General features: G+C 32.8%; 1 protein-coding gene across 5 annotated transcripts; it reads left to right on the top strand.

The window, feature by feature from the left end:
* Positions 1 to 1,058: 1,058 nt before the first annotated feature.
* LOC133798555 (regulator of nonsense transcripts UPF2) lies at positions 1,059 to 11,550 on the top strand. Of its 5 annotated transcripts, none has more exons than XM_062236899.1 (21): positions 1,059 to 1,237; positions 1,341 to 1,474; positions 1,828 to 1,899; positions 2,052 to 2,103; positions 2,287 to 2,379; positions 2,749 to 2,836; positions 3,588 to 3,790; positions 3,906 to 4,250; positions 4,402 to 4,506; positions 4,846 to 4,973; positions 5,662 to 5,838; positions 5,996 to 6,077; positions 6,794 to 7,087; positions 7,259 to 7,456; positions 7,578 to 7,679; positions 8,012 to 8,263; positions 8,357 to 8,575; positions 8,937 to 9,107; positions 9,468 to 9,653; positions 9,890 to 10,345; positions 10,551 to 11,550. In XM_062236899.1, exons 5-21 carry the CDS (start codon positions 2,314 to 2,316, stop codon positions 11,028 to 11,030), a joined length of 3,552 nt encoding a protein of 1,183 aa, XP_062092883.1. In that variant the 5' UTR covers positions 1,059 to 1,237; positions 1,341 to 1,474; positions 1,828 to 1,899; positions 2,052 to 2,103; positions 2,287 to 2,313; the 3' UTR covers positions 11,031 to 11,550. The 5 variants fall into 5 exon arrangements, with proteins under 5 accessions (XP_062092883.1, XP_062092884.1, XP_062092885.1 ...); XM_062236900.1 differs by having other exon boundaries at positions 2,040 to 2,103; XM_062236901.1 differs by having other exon boundaries at positions 1,341 to 1,527.
* Positions 11,551 to 16,736: the final 5,186 nt, after the last annotated feature.

The following is a 16,736-nucleotide window of genomic DNA, read 5'->3' as shown; positions in this document are numbered from 1 at the left end:
TCTAATTGGGAAAATAACATAAAATGCTATTTTTCATTAAAAGAAATTACGTTTTTACGGTCAAATATTTATTTTTTCAATTTTACTGTTTTAAGGAAATTTTTACATTTTTACGATTTTGTCTTTTTATCTTTTTTTATGTTGTTTTCACATTATGTTTAGGATTTTTTGGGTTGATGTTTAGTTGATATAGTGAATTATTTTCAATTTATTTTTTAGTTAATTTTCCTAAAAAGTCATATTTTCGGAATTATGAAACTTTGAAAATTATATTTTTGAAAATTTGTGATTATTTAAAAAAAAAAATAAGTAACCTTAAAAAAGTTTAAAAAAAGTGTATTTAAGAGAAAATCTCATTGTAATTTCCACTTTTAATTTCTCTTAGAGGCCATTTGGTATGAAGAATTCACAATTTTCATATTACTGGAAAAGTTGAAGAGGTTAATCTGATAGTCTGGAAACTTACATCATTGTGTTTTGTTGTGCATTGTAATCTTATCTATGATTTCTAGGAATATCACTTTCTGTGTTTGGTTGTGCATATGAATATGTTAAGTTTTCATATTTTCATAAAATTAATATAATAATATATTTCATCAAAATAACTTATAAACAATTTTACTCGAATCAAATATAATTTTTAAAATTACAAAAATACCCTTATTTTATTTTTAATAATATTTCATTTGTTATTTTAAATTAAGTAATCACATAAAAGCTTTACAAATTAATTTATTTAAATAAATAAATATTATTTATTATTTTATAATTTGATATATGTATATTTGATTTTATATTATAAGCTTCAAAAATAAAATAAGTCATTAATTAAAAAATTATTAATTTAAGATTATTTTTAAAAAATAATAATAATAATTTTAAAATATTTCACGTTACAACTATCTAAAATCTATTTCTCTCAAGAGTTTTACTTTAATATTGAATCAGGAGAAGGTAAAACTACGAGTACAAATTCCCAGTTTATAAAAATTCATTCCCAAACATAAAAAAAAAATGTTTAGACAAATTCCTTGAAAGCCCAATCACAAATTCCACTTCTAATTTCTCCACAATTTTAAGCCCTAAATTGCACCTAAGTTAGGGGATTCTCCCCCCTCGCTCTAACTAATCGGCGAAGAACTAAAGAAATAAAATAAAAAATACGCCATCTCTCCCTCTCTTTCTCTTCCCTCTCTTTCCCAAACGCTTACCTCCTTACGGCCACACTACTCCACAGGTTCTTTCTATCTATTTCATCTTCAGATCAATCTTCCCTCGCAGTTTTCTCTCAATTTTTAAACTTCATTCTTTCCTTAATTTTCTCCTTTTTCTCTTCGAAGGTCTTTGTTTCTCTGTATGTGAAACTACCGGGCTCGCGGAGGAGGAGCGGGAGAGGCTAGGGCTCGCCGAAGAAAGTAGACAGGGCCGGCTCGTGGAGGGGCACAGCAACTGATTGGGTGGACGTGGGATGGATGTGAGCTTTTTCTTTTTCTGGCTCGGATTGTTTTAATTTCCTTTTTGTTTCGGGTATTGCACGGATTCTAAAAATTTGATTTTTATTAAAATTTTGTTTGTGTGTCTTGAATAAGTATTGTTAAGAATTTTTACTGGTATGTACATATGGGTGTTTCGAAGTTTGATTTTTGAGACCAGTTTCGACATTTGTAGTCTGTAGAGGATAAGTTTCTTTTTGTTCTTTTTTTTTTCTTTCTCTATTCATATTATTTCCCTTTTCCTTTTATGATTTTAAGTTACATTTACTTTAAAATAGAAGTTTGTTGGATTTTTTCAATAAAATTTCTCTGTCCGGGCTTCTATTCCTATCAGGAACTTGGAACAGATGATCGAAGATCACCAGCGGTATATCAATGAACAAAAGGGCACAATGCAGTCTTTGAGGTAGGGACCTAAGTTTTCCTTTAAGATTTTAGTTTGCACTGAGTTGTATATAATTGTATTTCTAAATCTCCTATATTTCTAAACATTTAGTTATTTCTAATTAGAATACACGGCATTAAAGATTACACTGACCTTTGCAGTGTTATGTGCAGACGTGACCACCAAGGCACTTGTTCAATTAGCAGAACCTATATCTGAGTTTATGTAAAGAAATATAAGTTTTCTCTTTTCATTTTGTTTGAACGTAAATATCATATGCTGAAGTCTTTTAGCACGAACTCTGTTTAAGTTGTCCTATTAGGATGATATTTAAATATTTTGTACTAGGCTCTTGTCTGTGTTTCGGGTGTATATTTTGCTAAACCCTTTCAATTTCTTCCAATCCAGGTGTCAATTTGTGAAGTAAAGAAAAAGATGGATCACCCAGAGGATGAAGGGCGTGTTGGTGGAGGTGAACATAATGGAAAGCAAAATGAGGAGGTGTGATTGGTGTTCCCAATTATGTTTTTTACCTTGTAACAGTATATTATTATTTGGTTGGTTCACAGTTAAGTTGCTGAATTTTTTTTTTGTCCTGAAACATTTATCTGGACTTAGCTTTCTAGACAAGTGCATCACAAATTATTTCGGATATTAGAACAGTAATTCTGTAAATGTCTACTGAACTGTGCCATCATTTTATTCTAGATATTAAAACTGTTTGTTTCTTTTTGTTACGGCCTTTTTTTTTTGGCTAAAGCAAATTCCCAATATTTGTTGTATTTAGAGTTCAGTTCTTGGAACTCATACTAGGAGAGTTGGTTCCATTACACAAGTAGGTGATAAAAGGTTTTTCCTAATCTCTTGTAGGAGGCTGTTGCTCGACTTGAGGAGATCAAGAAATCAATTGAAGCAAAAATGACTCTTCGACATGGCAATTTGAATCCTGAAAGGCCTGGTTAGTAAATACTCGTGAAGTCTTGAGCTCTATTGTGACACATATATAGTTGGCTGTTTATTGAATAGGATGAACATCTTTGAGCGGTTTGTTTCACCATCCATTATTTGTTTTTAAATAATCCTTGATGTGGAAACAAATTTTTCTTACTGGTCTTTCTTTTTCTTTTCTTTTTGAGGTGATAAGGTCGATAGGCTGATCATGGTTCTAATTTTGTTTGTGTGCAATTACATTTGTATTTGTAGAACTGTTTCTTTTTGGGGATTAGGTTTATGGAATAATCTTGATTGAAGAGATAAGAACAAATAAATTTAAATTTGATATTAAGGGTTTTAAAACATGAACGATTAGTTTTCCTTTCATAATTTTGGTCTTTGAAAAAGTTTGCTCCATTTTTTTCCAGAACAAAATGATTTTCTTTGTTGGTGAAATTATAATATAAGTTTAATATATTGATTCAGTTATCTTTTAAAACTTCTGTTGCAAATGATTGGTCAAATATCCTATCTTCGAAGTTCTTATGTTTTGTTTCTTTTTTTATCTTTTTAAATTTAGTGCAGATTTTTTCTAGAACTGTTTCCTTTTTCTGATGTTTTCTTGTTACTACATTTTTTCATTTACATGTTTTTATGTTTATTTTGCTTTATTATGTTTGCATGGTGTACATCGTGGTAACTGATTCCTATTGTGGAAGCATTGTTTATCTACATAATGGCAACTCCCCACTTGTTCACTCTACTCTTATTTTCAGACTCAGGATTCCTTAGGACATTGGATTCAAGTATTAGGCGTAACACAGCTGTCATTAAAAAACTGAAGCAGATTAATGAAGAGCAGCGGGAAGGGCTGCTGGATGACTTAAGAAGTGTTAATCTTAGCAAATTTGTCAGTGAAGCTGTGACTTCAATTTGTGATGCCAAACTTAGAAGTTCAGATATACAATCAGCAGTTCAGGTAATTTTCATTGAATTAAACTGATGATCTCTCTATATAGCACCATTACACAGAACAACACAAGCAAATCCTTGTGCTTTTTATTCTACACCTGACAGTCTTCTGTATTTTAAAGATCTGCTCTTTGCTTCATCAAAGATACAAAGACTTCTCCCCAAGCCTCGTTCAAGGGCTTTTGAAAGTCTTCTTTCCTGGAAAATCAGGGGATGACTCAGATACAGATAGGAATCTGAAGGCTATGAAGAAGCGCAGTACTCTGAAGCTACTTTTGGAACTTTACTTTGTTGGGGTTATAGAAGACAGTGCTATTTTTGTAAGCATCATCAAAGATCTTACCAGCATCGAGCACTTAAAGGATCGGGATACTACTCAGACAAATTTATCTCTCCTTGCTAGTTTTGCTCGACAGGGAAGAATATTTCTTGGACTTCCACTCACTGGGCAAGAGGTGTATGAAGAGGTAAATTTTCTATTTGATGAGATTTCTTTTACTTCTTTTTTAAGGGAGCTTTTATGTTTATCCAAAACATGTTTGGATATTTCTTGTTTTAAGGGTTCCCTTGCATGTTGTGCTCCATTCTATACCATTTATGCTGATGATTTTTTTACAGTTTTTTAAAGGTCTTAATATCACAGCAGATCAAAAGAAATTTTTCAGGAAGGTGTTGCATGCATATTATGAAGCTGCATCAGAACTTCTTCAGACTGAGCATACTGTAAGAATGATTCTATCAGGAGTTTTGCTTCTTTCTATTCTTGCCACTTCTCTTTTTCTCTACTGGAGTTTGTTTATTTTTGTTTGTGCCAATTCTTGTATCCTCAGTAGGTGCCTCTTTCCCTCTCTGTGTTGGGTTCTATTCTTTGTCTCTTCTCTTTTCTACTACTGGAGTTTGTATATTTGTTTTTTTGTCAATTCTTCTATCCTTAGTGATTGAGCCTTGCCCTCTCTCTGTTGGGTTAATCTAGACTTGCAAGCTTGTAATATTTTATTTGCTGCATATGACTCTTTTAACAATATAATTGTATCCAATTGATATTTTTTTATATCTTGCTAGTCTCTTCGTCAATTGGAGCATGAAAATGCAAAAATTCTCAATGCCAAGGGAGAGCTAAGTGATGAAAATGTAGCTACATATGAAAAACTGAGAAAATCTTATGACCAGTTGTACCGCAATATCTCTTCGTAAGTACTTTATCATGTTATCTTTACTATATTTATACGGGGAGGACTAGTTAAATGGAGCTACACAATTGAGGTTTATACTGTATTACGGGACAGTTTTATTACAAATGCTGTGGAAGCAGGTGTACCTTCTGTTATAAGTGCCTTGCTGTTATAAGAGTTATAACTAATGTTGATGAATTTGAGACATCAAGTTTAGCATTAGCTGTTATGCTGAAATTGGATTGAACAGTGCCTGTTTAAATTGTTAACTTTATTCATTTTGTTTTTTTACATCTGATGCTTAAAATACTTTATATGCAAAGGGTATTGTTGAGATCTTTAACCTGATATATTTTATTTTTTTGTATATGCAGACTCATGTTTCAAATTGAAAGGCACATTTAGAAAATGCCATACATGATTCTTTGACCTTTTTCATTTTTATTTATTTGTTTCAAATTATTTCGAGTAAAAACTTAGAAGTTTGCTGAATCTACTTTTCAGCACCACTAACATTATATATGTGACATTATGAATTAGAAACACACTTGTCTAGGCGAAATAAATAGAGTTGTGGACAAATATATGTAAGTACTTTGTGAAAAATAAAAATAAAAATAAAAGAATTGCAACTCCTGTAGCTGAATAGTGTCCGGTCATTTAATCATTTGATCCCCACTTATTCATTGATTTATATGATTGACAGCTTAGCAGAGGCACTTGATATGCAGCCTCCAGTAATGCCAGAGGATGGTCACACAACTAGGGTTACTTCTGGAGAAGATGCTTCATCGAATTCTGCTGGAAAGGATTCTTCTGTTCTTGAAGCCATATGGGATGATGAAGATACTAGGTCTTTCTATGAATGCTTGCCAGATCTCAGGTTTGCTTCCACACTATGAAAAGTCTATAATATTGGCATATAGTTAGTAGTCACTCTCATTGGATCATTGGACTATAGTTTTGATAATGTATTTCTTAAAAGCAAACTTTCACTTGATTTGAGGTGTCACTGAAATGATTTTATTTTTATTTTTCAGAGCATTTGTTCCCGCTGTATTGTTGGGGGAAGCAGAATCCAAGCTGAATGAGCAATCTGTGAAGACACAAGAGCAATCCACTGTAATAAATAAATAAATACATTATTATATGGTTTTTCTATTTTCTGGACTACATTTTTGCTGGGCTGCATGATTCTGGACATCATCTCATCACTCAGCTTGATTGCATGACAAATAGTATTTGTTTAGCCTGCTCAAGTAGTGATGGATTTGGGTTTTTAGGACCCTACAGTATACTTCTAAATAATTTACATATATTTACTTATTTTCTCGTGTGTGGGATCTTTGTAAACTTCTTGTTAAATGCCTTTCTTTGCCTTGTAATATTCTTCTCTCCCTGTGTAGAACCTTTGATATATTCTTTGGCACTCGTGTACCACAAGGCTTAATTGGAATGTTTTGTGCTATTTTCTATTTAGGATATGTTCTGTTTTGCTGTCTAATGTGTATCATGATTCACTCTTTCATATTCAGCCATTATGTCTGTTTCCTAAATTTACATTATGTACTGAAGTACATATCTAATGAACCTCCTGTGCTTTTTTTTTTCCTGGCTAAATGAACCCCCTTTGAGAGTATTCAATTTTATTATTGTGATGTTACATGCTTGTGAACCATGTACTGTATTTAATGTAAGATATATAGTATGGAGCCGTGCTTTTTTTTCTTTCTCAAATATGGAGTTTTACTTTGTTTGCAAGCATATGTTCCTGGGATTCTGTTACATTTTGGATCACAGCTTCTGAGAACATTCCTTTTCTTTTAATTCTTTTGAAGGAACTGGCACCTGAATCAGACCAAGTTCAACAAACTGCCCAAGACACTGGAGAGATTTTTACAGATTCTGGTGCTTCACAGGAGGGGAGAAGTGCAGAAAAAGGGAAAGAAAAGGAAGAAAAGGATAAGGAGAGGAGTAAAGACCCTGAAAAAGAGAAAGGGAAAGAAAAAGATGCTGATAAGAAAGGAGACACTGAAAAAGAGAAATTAAAAAGTATTGAAGGGACAAATTTAGATGCCTTATTGCAGAGGCTTCCAGGTTGTGTGAGCCGTGATCTTATAGATCAATTGACTGTAAGTATACTCCTGAGTCCCTGTTCTTTGGTACAATGAAATTCGACTACAATCATACGTGTTTAATCTTCTTTGTTTGTTTTTTTAAACTGTATTCATATAATTTTTTTTTGCTTTGATATGTGAACTTCTACCTTGAAGATGTTACTAATTGTTGTAATATACATACAGGTAGAATTTTGTTACTTGAATTCAAAAGCAAGTCGAAAAAAGCTTGTGAGGGCATTGTTTAATGTTCCAAGGACTTCATTGGAACTGCTACCATACTATTCACGCATGGTTGCCACATTATCAACATGCATGAAAGATGTTTCTTCCATGCTCCTACAAATGCTAGAAGAGGAGTTTAATTTCTTAATTAATAAAAAGGTACGTTTTAAAATATATTTGTATGATGCTAAAACTTGAAGTGGATAATATTCTAAATTATTTTGTTATTATCATTTTGACGAGCAATCAAGATTTTCAATTGAATTATATTTTGTTGCAGGATCAAATGAACATTGAAACAAAGATTAGGAACATTAGGTTTATTGGAGAACTATGCAAGTTTAAAATCGCACCAGCTGGTCTTGTTTTTAGTTGTTTGAAGGTAATGTCCTAGTTGCTCGATATATTCATTTCTGTTATATTTGTTTTCTCTTTGTTATTTTCTTTTCCTTTTCTTATAGATCTGCGTTGGAGTTGCACAAATATTGATCTATCTTTTCTATCATTCCTTCTAATGTTTTCTAGCTGCAAGATAGTTTACATGATCTCTGGGTTTAAGTTTCAGACAGCTTTCTTTAGTCTTGTATCATTAGTAGCACTTCATGTTTGTTTAGAAATTGGTTGAAGATTGACTAATAAAGTGGCTACTGCTGTTCATAAAGACTTTTGTTCATACATTTCATTTCATACTTAATAATTCAAGTTTTTTACCAGGCTTGTTTAGATGATTTCAGTCACCATAACATTGATGTTGCTTGCAATCTTCTGGAGACCTGTGGTCGTTTTCTGTATCGGTCACCTGAAACTACTGTTCGAATGGCTAATATGTTGGAGATATTGATGCGTTTAAAAAATGTCAAAAATTTGGATCCTCGGCATAGCACCCTTGTTGAAAATGCTTACTATTTGTGCAAACCACCTGAGCGATCTGCCCGGATTGCTAAAGTCCGTCCTCCTTTGCATCAGGTTCAAATCTTTTCAACCATTTTCACTATTTTGTATGTCGACACCTAAACCCATCTCTTATCTCTTGATTTTTTTTCATCTTCTCTTTTGCAGTACATAAGAAAATTGCTATTTTCAGATCTTGACAAATCTACAATTGAGCATGTGCTGAGACAGCTTCGTAAATTACCATGGAAGGAATGTGAACCCTATCTTTTAAAATGCTTCATGAAGGTTCACAGAGGGAAATATGGTCAGATTCATTTGATTGCTTCTCTCACTGCTGGCTTAAGTCGCTATCATGATGAATTTGCTGTAGCTGTTGTAGACGAGGTTTCTTCTAGCTTCCCAGACTCTTTTGGCATTTTGGTTTCGTGGTTCTTAGGACTAGTATATTTTCTGTATCTTTAGTTGTTTCCTGATAACTATAGTGATATGCTCTAGTTTTTTTCATCGTGTAGTCTTGCTGCATTCCAGTTATTTGACATCATTTTATGGGTTTCAATTATAGGGAAGTTAAAAAGCAATCTGAACAAGTGATCTTGGTTGTATTTTTTTTTAACCAGCTCTGTTTGAGCCTCAATGATGCATTTGTTATATATAGCCTACTAAGTTGTTTGCATTCTAGAAAAAGGTGTGCATCTCAGGGTTTGCAATATGTTTTTGCTTGACTGTCATATGTTTCAACTTTCAGGTTTTGGAAGAGATTCGGCTTGGGCTAGAATTAAATGACTATGGTATGCAGCAGAGACGCTTAGCCCATATGCGATTTTTGGGAGAGCTATACAACTATGAGCATGTGGATTCATCTGTTATTTTTGAGACGCTGTATTTGATTCTTGTATTTGGCCATGGCTCACCAGAGGTATTCTTCAGACCGATTGTTATGAATCTTGTTTGTTTCTGGCATACATGCTGTGATGTGAAAACAATAGATGGTTTCACTTCATACGATGGGTTTCATAAATGTTATTTAGGATGGTGATACAGCTAAATTGCAATATGGAAAATGATTTGTGTCATTTGGGATGTTGATACAGCTAAAAGTACAACATGGTCTTATGGACTTGTATGTATGACAAAAAAGAAATTTTAACGACACTAAGCCAAGTATATAACTATGTCCTTGTTTTTTGTAATATTTATTTTGTTTGATTTTTGGTCAAAAGAATATTACGTAATAATATTCTTATATGGTTTCTAATTTGATTTTCCCATCCCATAGCAAGATCTACTGGACCCACCGGAGGATTGTTTCCGCATGAGGATGGTTATTACTCTCCTTGAAACCTGTGGGCACTATTTTGATCGAGGCTCTTCTAAAAGGAAACTAGATCGATTTTTAATACACTTTCAAAGATATATCCTGAGCAAAGGTGCTTTACCACTAGATATTGAATTTGACTTGCAGGTATTTATTGCGGTTTATTTCCTATTTCCTTCATAGTTGTGGTTCTTGCATGCTTTGATGACTGGAAATAATATTATAGCACTGTTTTTATTACACCTATGTTATAAGCTTGAAATGGAACAGTACGGAAGTCTTTTTTTATCTCTTATGTATTGGCAAATGTTCTATCTTCCACTCAATTTATTACCTTCTTTGCATGTGAGGGAGATCTATTGTACTGAAGCTTTCATTCTCAGGATTTATTTGCTGATTTACGTCCCAATATGACTCGATACTCATCTATTGAAGAAGTTAGTTCGGCTCTGGTGGAACTTGAGGAACATGAACGCAGTCTCCCATCTGACAAAACAAGTAGTGAGAAACACTCTGACACTGAAATAAGGAGTACTTTCAACTCTATTTCAGGAAATGGACAGAGTGCTGTGAATGGTAACGAGGGAAATGGTGGGTTGCATGATGACCTTGGAGACAGTGACAGTGATTCAGGAAGCGGCACTCTTGATCCAGAGGGACATGATGAAGAAGAATTGGATGATGAGAATCATGACGAAGAATGTGATAGTGAGGAGGAGGATGATGATGGGGGTGGACCTGCCTCAGATGAGGATGAAGTCCATGTGAGGCAGAAGGTGATGGAAGTTGACCCTCATGAAGCAGCAAGTTTTGAGCAAGAACTAAAGGCTGTTATGCAGGCAAGTGTTTTTTTTTCTTTCCTCTTGCATTGCCAGTTATCATTGAATATTTTCTGTATTTTATTCTGATGCTTCTATACTGCGGGACTTAGTACCGTCATTTTGATAAGTCAAGAAATTTGTTGCTATTAGTTTATGTGCTGGTGGATTCATTTTATAAATGGCAAAAATCGATGATCTAACATCATTTTAATTTCTAATGCAGGAAAGCATGGAGCAGCGCAGGCAAGAACTACGTGGTCGGCCTACATTAAATATGATGATACCAATGAACGTGTTCGAGGGATCAGCCAGGGGGATTGGTGGGGAAAGTGGTGATGAAGCATTGGATGATGAGGGTGGGGGAAGTAAGGACATCCAGGTAAAAGTTCTTGTGAAGCGTGGGAACAAGCAACAAACCAAGCAGATGTACATCCCTCGTGATTGCTCTCTTGTACAGAGCACAAAACAAAAAGAAGCAGCTGAGCTTGAGGAGAAACAAGACATCAAAAGGCTCGTTTTAGAATATAATGATAGAGAGGAGGAGGAACTGAATGGGTTGGGAACCCAAACTTTGAACCATGTGCAGGGTGGCAGCAGTAGAGTTTCCACCCGAGGTCACTTGTGGGAAGGAGGCAGTGGGAGGGGGGGAACGCGGCATCGCCAATATTCCGGTGGTGGAATCTTTTACAACAGAAAAAAGTGAAGGTTATTTAATATGTGGAAGGCCAACATGTTTTTGCCACAAGTTAAAACAGGTGCACTAAAATATTTCAATTTCTAACGAGATTTGTTCAGGCTGCACATAATGAAGCAGTGCCTTTTTTGCACGACTGATGTCGACCATTTTCTTACCCTAGTCTGATGAGGTCAATCCTTTTCTCGTCAGAACAGTGTTTTGAGAAAATAGCTTTACAGTATAATTGCCAGGTAATTAGAGCAAGACACAATGTTATGTGTTTTGAGTTTTTGATCTGCAATGTGCTGTATAGATCCTGCGCTTGCTGCAGTCTGCATGTATATATATTATATAGGTAAAACGAAGATGGCTCGACCAAAAATCTGCTTGTTCCCCCTTTTTTTTTGTTAAAAAGATGATTTGCAACGTTTTGGGATATACTTGTGCAGTGACTTTGACTCGTTTGTGCCAAACTTCATTTGTATTTACAGTGATTGCAAGTATATGATAATGGTAAATGGAATACCAATCAATCTCGTACGACCAATTCTTGTATTGTATCTTTATTGTTTGGGACAGCTTTTTATGGTTTTTTTTTTCTTCCTTTTTGTAAAACTTACCCATTTCAGTTGTCCCAAGGCATTATATCAACATGTTTAAATTGTGGAGCCTGATTGAGTAAGGTGTGGTAATGTTATAAGTCTGTTAATCCCAGAAAAAATGAATTTCAAAGGATTTCATCTTATATTTGGATTGAAACCAAAAAAAAATTATTTTTTTAGAAAAATTTAAATTTAAATGCAGGTATAATTTTATAAAATTTATAACAATTATAAATGTATTCATGAAGAAAAAAATATTTTTAGAAATCTTGAAAATTTTAAGAAAATTTTATCTCGTAATATTCTTTCTTAGCAAAACTATATAGATCAAGGCGTAACTATTTTTGTTCGAAGTTGTCAGATTGCCCATAACTATATTCAATTAAAACCAGTAATAAAAGCGATCGTTCCTATTATATGATTATATATTTCGTGAAACGTTAGTTTTTTAAAATCAGGAGATTAACGCTTCCCAAGTAATAGAGACAGAATTATAGAAATAACTATGGTTTTTTATTCTTAATGAAAGTCCATTAGTGTAGCAATGGTTTCTTCAATTTCTTTTTTTTTTTTTTAAAAGAAACGAAAAAAAATCTACTTTGCTTCTCTTGGGGATGTATTATTATTATAAACTGGCAGATACCAAATCCACAACTGTTTCCCTGCCCTTTTACTCATTTCTGGTTAGGGAATAAATAGTTTTTCATATTTCTTAATATTCCCAGGCCTTGTTTGGTTTCTATTATTCCATAAAATGGCATATATTGGTTGACCATTGCCCATGCTTATCTACCCATTCTCTTAGCGAAAAAGATGTCTTAGAAAATATTCTAGAAACCGCAGCATCTTTTTGACCAGAAATTCAGACATATCAACCTTGTAAAGGACCATTTAGATATTCATAGTGGTAGTACCACTAATGCCAAGAAAGACAATAACATATAGCCTTTCAAGAGGGTCGGTTTTCGACCTTTATGGAAGTTAAAAAAAATCTCACGAGAAACTAATTGTATACAAATTAAGGCTCACATAAACAACACCCTAAATGGGAAATTATTCCATTTCGGGCACTTGAATATAAGCTATAGCTTTCCAAATTATACCTTGAAGATAATTTTATGCCATTTAAGTTGGAGGTGTCATACCTCAACTAGGGGCTACTGCTACACTTTTTCTTTTTCTTCTTTTTCTAAAGAAAGAAAGGAAGAAAAAACGATTAAATAAAGCAAAAAAAAAAAACATATTATGTTTTGTGTGCGAATTTGGTTCTCAAAAATTTTGGTGGCCTTAAGCAATTATCCATGCTATATGTATTGGCTTACAGCTAAGAATTGAGTGCCATATGTGGAACATGTGGTGCCCACGATTCCACTTTGGTTTAAAATTTTGACATCCCTTAACTGTTTTAGACCCATTTTATCATGTACAAGAAGTATTATCACCTTTTTCTTCTGCATGTGATCCACGATAAGTATTGTTTCAGATATGTTCCTTTTCTTGAGGAGAAGAAACTTATTAACGTACTGAATCATAGTTGATTTCTTTCTATAATAAGCCGTCTCGTTGTTGGGCCATTTTCTCACAAACAACCACACACACACACACACACACACACATATATATATAAACATATATAGCTTAAGAAGGAAAGTGCCCCTTCGATGTGTTTACTTGCTCTTGCCTAAAGAATATAATTCCAATTCCTCTACAGTTTAAAAGTTTAATTGATAAGAAACAACAATAAAAGGAATAGAAAGTCAAAGATTTGCTTTCATAGATTCTTGCTTTTGAATCTTATAAAATTATTTTCGTAGTGAGATTTAGTGATGATTTAAAATCAGAAGGAACCTAGCTAGTTTTGTGATTTTGTCCAGTAGTACCCACGTGAAGTTATGCCTATAGTTAGAGCCGGGGGAAAAAAAAGCTGTCATTTAAACTAGTAAAAACTAGTTAACAAGTATTTTAAAAATCCACATAACCAAAAGAGGGTTACCTTTCTAATCAGGAAGATAATACTTGGGTCCAGGCAAGTTTCTTGAGCCCTAAAGCAACCTGTCTATCACGAATAGAAATATTCACACATTCATTAAAATTTGCTAATCAATTGCAGCATATATTTGTTGGCACGAAAATCATTATTATATTATCTTACAGTAACTGATGTTTTTCCGATGGGATTGAAAAGGCATTTTCCCAAACAAAATGAGAACCTAAAAATAGTGAGAAGTAAAACATTTATAGTAAGTAATGGTTTAGTTTAAGGCCAAGAATTATTACAAATCTATGTATACTTTCTCTATTTCTAAGATGAAATAGCTTGTAGTGGAGGGAAAAAAAATATCTTAAAAAAGTGTCAAGCTGGTAATATCACATGACCCTTCAATTTTCATCTCTTTGGTTTAGGGTTTGACTTATATATTATATGAACACATCATTGAGGTATGAGGTACTTTAAAACATTAGTTTTTGCTACATATACATTTTTTTTATTAAAAAAGTGTGAGATTTGCTAGATAGACCAACAAATATAAGTTAAGTGAAATAAAATAATGAAGGATTAGAAAGTATCAACAAGATGATGCAATGAATGATGTCAACCAAACAATATTTTATACTTTTTTTCATCGATTGTTTAGACAAATATTATATAAAAGTCATCTTATGGAAAATAGTACCGTACTATTTTATATTATATAAAGAAAACCTAATATGATAATCTATAAGTAGTATCATGTACTACCTTGTTATGTACATATATCATATATTAATTAGTTAGTACTATAAATATTCTTTAGCATTACATATTTGATGCAAATTCAAATCAATAAGATAAACCAAATTGATCCAATAAGTGCATAACCGTGATTCCATAGGAAGGAGTTATTAAAAAAGAAAAGAAAAGAAGAAAAATTGTATTCGGACAATTTCTTAAGAGATCAACCATTACACCAATGCATGTGCTCTAATGTCATGTATAACCTTAATTAAGGGCACTTTAAAGTAAAATGGAAAATTCTTAATTTTAACTCGTCTATATTGTCAAATGATATTATAATTTTAATTCTTATTAAGAATATATTCCTTAAATGCATAGGGTCTACCAAATGATATTGCAAATAATTAAATTAACCAGTATCAATTCACCATGGCCAAATTAGGGTGTCACAATCACCCATTATAAATGTAACAAAGCATTCCATAACACGCGTGTGGTGTAGGTTAATCAGCACGTGTGGAAAACAAATTGGGAGGGCAATATAGTAAATAAAGGGCAAAAGAATGGGTAAAGGAGAGGAATAAGATTAAAAACTTTAGTATGAAAGGAGGGGAAGCGACCACGTCACCCCAAAGGCTTTTAAACCTCGTACCCCTGCCGACAAGTACATTGAAAACATTTATTTTTCCCATCTAACTTTCCCATACTTTTTTATTTATTTTTCTTTCTTTCTCCTATCTTCTAATTATTTTCTCCACTTGCACTTCTTCTACCTAAACCTTTCTCATTCATTATTCAATCCAATAATTATCGCTTCACTCAAAAGAAAAATATTAAAAATCTCAATCAAATCATTATTCTCCATTCGATTTTTTCTTTTTGTATTTTTAATAATTATTCCAACTGAAAATTTGCCAATGTCAAAAGGGATATATATAGATTAATTATAGTATATGTACTTACCTTTTATTATTATTATTACATAGGAAAGAGAAGTATTCAACTCCACATTTGGGTCTCATGTTTTATCATGATATAATTATAAATTAAGAATCTTCTCCAAATTGAATATTTTAATTTTGGTGAATTTAATTAATGTCAAATCTATTAATCCATCTGGGGAAATGATTTTTTTTTAAGTTGTAATCCATAGTAGCCAACATCTTTGACAATTTTTTTTATAGTTGAATTATGGAACACTCAACCCAAAATTTTTACTTCATCATTTCACATTATTTAAAATTTAAGATTGAAATTCATCCATATTCAAAGGAAACGCTTTCAAATGAAAAGGCACTAACTAAGATCATTAATCTTCTTCTCTTTATTTTCTTCATGCAAAAAAATAAAAGAAGATACATGGACTTAACTTAGTTAACTACCATTTTTAAGATTTCCTCTTTGGGTTTCCTAAGATATGTACTTTTTTTTATGGGTCAAAAGTAAGAGTTTGTTTTCCTTTTCAAAGAAAAATATAAAAAAGTCTTAATTAGTTTTTAATTTTGAAAACAATTATTTATTTGTCTATTCTACTTTCGCATGTTTTATAAAACCATTGACCGAAAATGATTCTATTATATGAAAATTAAAGTCGTACCGTATATATGTATTCGGCTTTTATCCTAATAAAATAATTCAATTTTTTTTATGTTAATAAATATTTATTAATAAAAAAAAACGTACTACTAAAGTATCTACTTCTGTGCTGCAAAAAAAAAATTATCTACTCCTGACCCTCCAATTTGAGAGAAGCAGTGACGTAAGTTTCCCCACCCACGGGTGCTCTGAGTGGATTCCACTCAATTCCGATCACAACATCCCTCCACTCACATCCACGACCACGCGCTATTGTACGCGCTCAAAAGAGCGTCGAAGACTTCACTCGTTTGAACATTATGCAACGTTAAATCTTGAACGACCAAACAAATACTTCCCCTTCCTCCTTATCCTTTTAAGGAAATTGAGTTTCATAAGAGACACGTGGCATCAAATTATTTGACTGTCGTGGATCGAAGCTGATTACACATTTAAATTATTATTTTAATTACCTTCGGGGATGGACAAAATAAAATAAAATAAAATATACATTATATAGTTGGCAGAATTTTGGCAGTTATGTCGTAAAATTGTTTGGACATACCAAATATGGGCCCCACTCTCCTGATATTTTTTTCCTTCACAATGGCGTGATTCACGACGATATTTTCTTTCCAAAAACGACGATATTTTAATTTTTTTGTACACTACAAATATCCAATCATAATAATTGAACAATCTCATTGAAAAAAAAAACTATTGAAGAAAATTAAAGTTCATTAAAAATCATAATCGTGTTGATTCATTATGACCCAGAACACTTTTATAGCGTACTTGTTCAAATTTAATAATTGAGTGTGCTTTTTTGACACGTGTCCT

Source organism: Humulus lupulus, chromosome 8 (genome assembly GCF_963169125.1).
Source record: "Humulus lupulus chromosome 8, drHumLupu1.1, whole genome shotgun sequence".
Classification (NCBI taxonomy): domain Eukaryota; kingdom Viridiplantae; phylum Streptophyta; class Magnoliopsida; order Rosales; family Cannabaceae; genus Humulus; species Humulus lupulus.
The sequence above is the reverse complement of the archived record's forward strand: the minus strand, read 5'-3'. Positions and strand labels throughout refer to the sequence as shown.

Bases quoted from the DNA above. Each gene is read 5' to 3' on its own strand.
- LOC133798555 (XM_062236899.1), top strand. From the start codon at position 2,314: ATGGATCACCCAGAGGATGAAGGGCGTGTTGGTGGAGGTGAACATAAT. The intron at 2,837-3,587 runs GTTAGTAAATAC...TCTTATTTTCAG, and splicing joins TTTGAATCCTGAAAGGCCTG to ACTCAGGATTCCTTAGGACA. The intron at 4,974-5,661 runs GTAAGTACTTTA...TATGATTGACAG, and splicing joins TTGTACCGCAATATCTCTTC to CTTAGCAGAGGCACTTGATA.